The sequence below is a fragment of the Chanodichthys erythropterus genome, chromosome 18 (genome assembly GCF_024489055.1).
Source record: "Chanodichthys erythropterus isolate Z2021 chromosome 18, ASM2448905v1, whole genome shotgun sequence".
Classification (NCBI taxonomy): domain Eukaryota; kingdom Metazoa; phylum Chordata; class Actinopteri; order Cypriniformes; family Xenocyprididae; genus Chanodichthys; species Chanodichthys erythropterus.
Genome location: NC_090238.1, coordinates 20,429,035 through 20,432,666, shown reverse-complemented (window position 1 = coordinate 20,432,666; position 3,632 = coordinate 20,429,035). Strand labels below are relative to the sequence as shown.

At 41.5% G+C, this 3,632-nt stretch overlaps 1 protein-coding gene across 1 annotated transcript; it reads right to left on the bottom strand.

The window, feature by feature from the left end:
* Window positions 1-254: 254 nt before the first annotated feature.
* On the bottom strand, window positions 255-1,580 carry LOC137006817 (D(1C) dopamine receptor). Its single transcript, XM_067367896.1, has one exon. The coding sequence runs from the start codon at window positions 1,578-1,580 to the stop codon at window positions 255-257; it is 1,326 nt and encodes a 441-aa protein (XP_067223997.1).
* Between the last annotated feature and the right edge of the window lie 2,052 nt (window positions 1,581-3,632).

The window sequence follows — 3,632 nt, the reverse complement described above, 5'->3', positions numbered from 1 at the left end:
GAACTACGACAGAAGGCTATTTATAGCCTATTTTGTCGATGTACCGTTTAATACTGTAAGCGCTCGAGCAAACGTCTTCTTGTGGCAGGCTAAAATGCTTTTTTGGTTACCGAAAAGCTCTTTGAAATGCTTTTTCCTGTGTGATATGTAATTAAACTTGTTCAATGTACTTTGTAAGACTCCAACAGTTTGTTTTGGCTTTCTTTGGGGCGGCAAAACCCTTGGCAACCTCAACAAAAAAAAAACTCCCTGAGTCATTCAGTGATAATTTGACCTGGGATTCCCTCGCACTCCATGAGTCCCGTGGAGGTGAATGGTGTGATAGTGTCCAGGGAAATCTCCCCGTCGCACTCAAACTGTACGATGTTGGGCAAGTGCATGTTTTTGTGATTCCGAGACACGTTCGAGGTAACCGAATCCTTATCGAACGGGAGACCCGGCTCCTCTCGAGGGTTCGGGATCTGGACGGCCAGCGGCTGCGCTTCCTTCTGAAGTGTCGTGTCGTGGTGATAAGACACCAGCTCGTTACTGAAATTCACCGTCTCCACGTTTGTGCTGGGAAAAATTTTATTGCAACCCAGAATCGAGGAGAACGCCTTCCTGAAGTCCGCGTTAAACGCGTAGATGACGGGATTGAGGGAGGAATTGGCCCATCCGAACCACACGAAGATGGTGAAGGTAGTGTCACTCACGCACTGGCAGAAGGGCACCATGCAGTTGAGTACGAAAAACGGCAGCCAGCAGAACACAAAGACCCCCATAATGATCGAGAGTGTTTTTAGAACTTTGGTCTCTTTCTTGAAAGTGGTTTTCAGTGAGTTCTCGTTGGAACAGTCGTTGGACTGGTGGTGGTTTTGCGCGTGCTCCGCTGCCCTCTCCAAAGAGGAGATCCTGCGGATCTGTGTTTGCGCAATACGGAATATCCTCGTGTACGTGGCGATCATGATGATCACGGGGATGTAGAAACTTATCAGCGAAGACGAGATTGCATACGTCCGGTTTAGGTTGGCTTTGCAGTTGTCGCTGTAGTCGGTGCCGTTACCCGCTGTGCCCTCCTCATCTTCCTCAGCCATGTGCCAGTTGAGCTGAACTGGGATGAAGGAGATGAGGATGGACAAGGTCCACGCTACCCCGATCATCATGAAAGCTACCCGGTGGGTCATCTTGCGCTCGTATCGGAACGGGCTCGCGATGGCCCAGTAGCGGTCCACGCTGATGATGCACAGGTTGAGGATGGACGCGGTGGAGCACATGATGTCAAAGGCGATCCAGATGGCGCAGAACCGGCCGAAGAGCCACGTGCCCGCCACCGCGGATATAGCCTCCCACGGCATCACCAGAACGGCCACGAAGAGATCCGAAACCGCTAGAGAAATAACGAAAAAGTTGGTCACTTTGGAGCGCAGGTGCCTGAATTTGACCACGGCGGCGCACACGAGCGTGTTCCCGAGCAGTGTGGAGACGATGAGGAGGAAGAGCACGAAACCCAGCAGAGCTCGCACGCTGTTCTGCCCGTCTCCATCCTCTCGCTCCTGCGCTTCGTGCGCGCGGTCCTGCGTGTGGTTTGTGCCGTTCTCCATCTCTAAGAACATGTCCGTTAATATCGCATATCACCAAAGCTCTTCATAATGGCCATTTGCCTTGTTTTAGGATATTCTTTGGAAATGACCTGTCCGATATCCGGCTCTGTCCCATGTTGGCAAGTTGGGAAACCTGCGTCCGTTCCCGGTGCTGAGCGCGTGGAATGACCCACATTCATTCGCTGGTGCGCCTCGCTTGAGAAGTTGTCGCTTTGTGATTGGTTTATGTCCACACCGCTGAGTCTGTGTGATCCACACCAACATTCGTTGGCAATTAACCTGAAATCTTATTTCTCGAGGTCTGCAGAAATTACGGACAGAAAATACTGTAAACAATAGCACGTTGCAAACGATAAATGACAAATGGCAACAAATAACAACTGAATTATATTATAATTATTATTAAAGTTGCAAAGTTCTGCCGTTGAATCATCCAAATGACCTCATCGAGTCAGTGACACTTCATATAACTTTTGAGACAAGTCAGTTGTAATGGGTGGTTGAAGCGATTTAAAAGGCACAAGACTGATTGATGGATTGAATTTGTGTTTGCTAAACATTACATATTAAGGTGATAACCACATTTAAATGGTCAAACGTTACATTTGATGAAAATATGATAAATTAATGTTAACTAACTTCCTGAATTATTTTACATATAATGTAGGCCTATTACAAAAGTACAAGACTTTAGGTCTGATAGGTTTTAAAAGTCTGAAAAGCTGCACTATTCTGTCTTGAGAAACATACAGCTATATCTCTGGTTTTGGTTTTAAGTTTATTCTATTTAAGTCTATTCAGGAACTCTTCCTTATTCACCTGTCAAACACATTACTGGATATTGCAGTATTGTTCTGAAGTATAATGCACTGAGTGGCTTCAGGATTGTTTAAAGTATTTCACAAAGAATTTTTGTGCAGTTCTCCACAGTTTTTTCTTCTTCTGGAACCCAGCGATCACATCATCTGTTTTATATGAATTTGAAGAGTGTGGTTAATAACTTACTTTCTTCCCCAAACATGTTCCTTTTCATTACATTGGGAGAATTTAGCTCATTATTGTTAATGCAATGGCTAAGACTAATACATCTTAGTGAATATCAGGCTTTCATGATATAGCCTATCCAGAAAATGACAGCAGATTTTTTAATTTATGAATGCTCAGACATGAAAAGCCAGGAGTCTACATTCTCTAAAGATTATATATATATATATATATATATATATATATATATATATATATATATATATATATATATATATATATATATATATATATATATATATATATATTCATAGTGTGAAATGCATCCTTTTTTAAACAAAAGAAAGCTTACACAAGAGGGCCTCGTATGGAATTTAACAATGCACCATAGTCTATAGTGTCATATTACATTCATTGAGTAAATTTAGGGGAAATCCAGCAACAAAAACAAAACCTGTTTTTTTTTTTTTTTTTTTTTTTTTAATGGGGGAAAAAGCGATGGAATACTGGGAATTTATATCAAATTAGTGAAATCCCAAACATACACTATAAGCGTTTATCAAATTATAAAACTACCAATACTGCAGATAGACATTTTTTATTGATTTATTTATGTTACATACAGTAGTCGTCATCGAATAAATCCCTAAAACACGTAAGGCTTGTGTATTGCCGCCCTCTAGTGGTCATTTATTACTTTTACTTTAGATAGATAGATAGATAGATAGATAGATAGATAGATAGATAGATAGATAGATAGATAGATAGATAGATAGATAGATAGATAGATAGATTGATAGATTGATAGATAGATTGATTGATTGTACAATTTACTACAGTAGTATGGTACATAATATAATACTTATGTAATTCTCTAAGATTTTTCAAATAGGTTATGCTTATTAGGCTGACTCAAATAATATACAACTTCTTGTGTGTGTTGAGTGCTGAATTGTAAAATGCAGAGCGCCTGCAGTTGCTCCAACTGTCCTGTAGATGTCGCGTTAACTCCTGGAAATTCCACTTCCAACCTTTTGCTTGGGAGAGACACGCCGACACCACATTCAA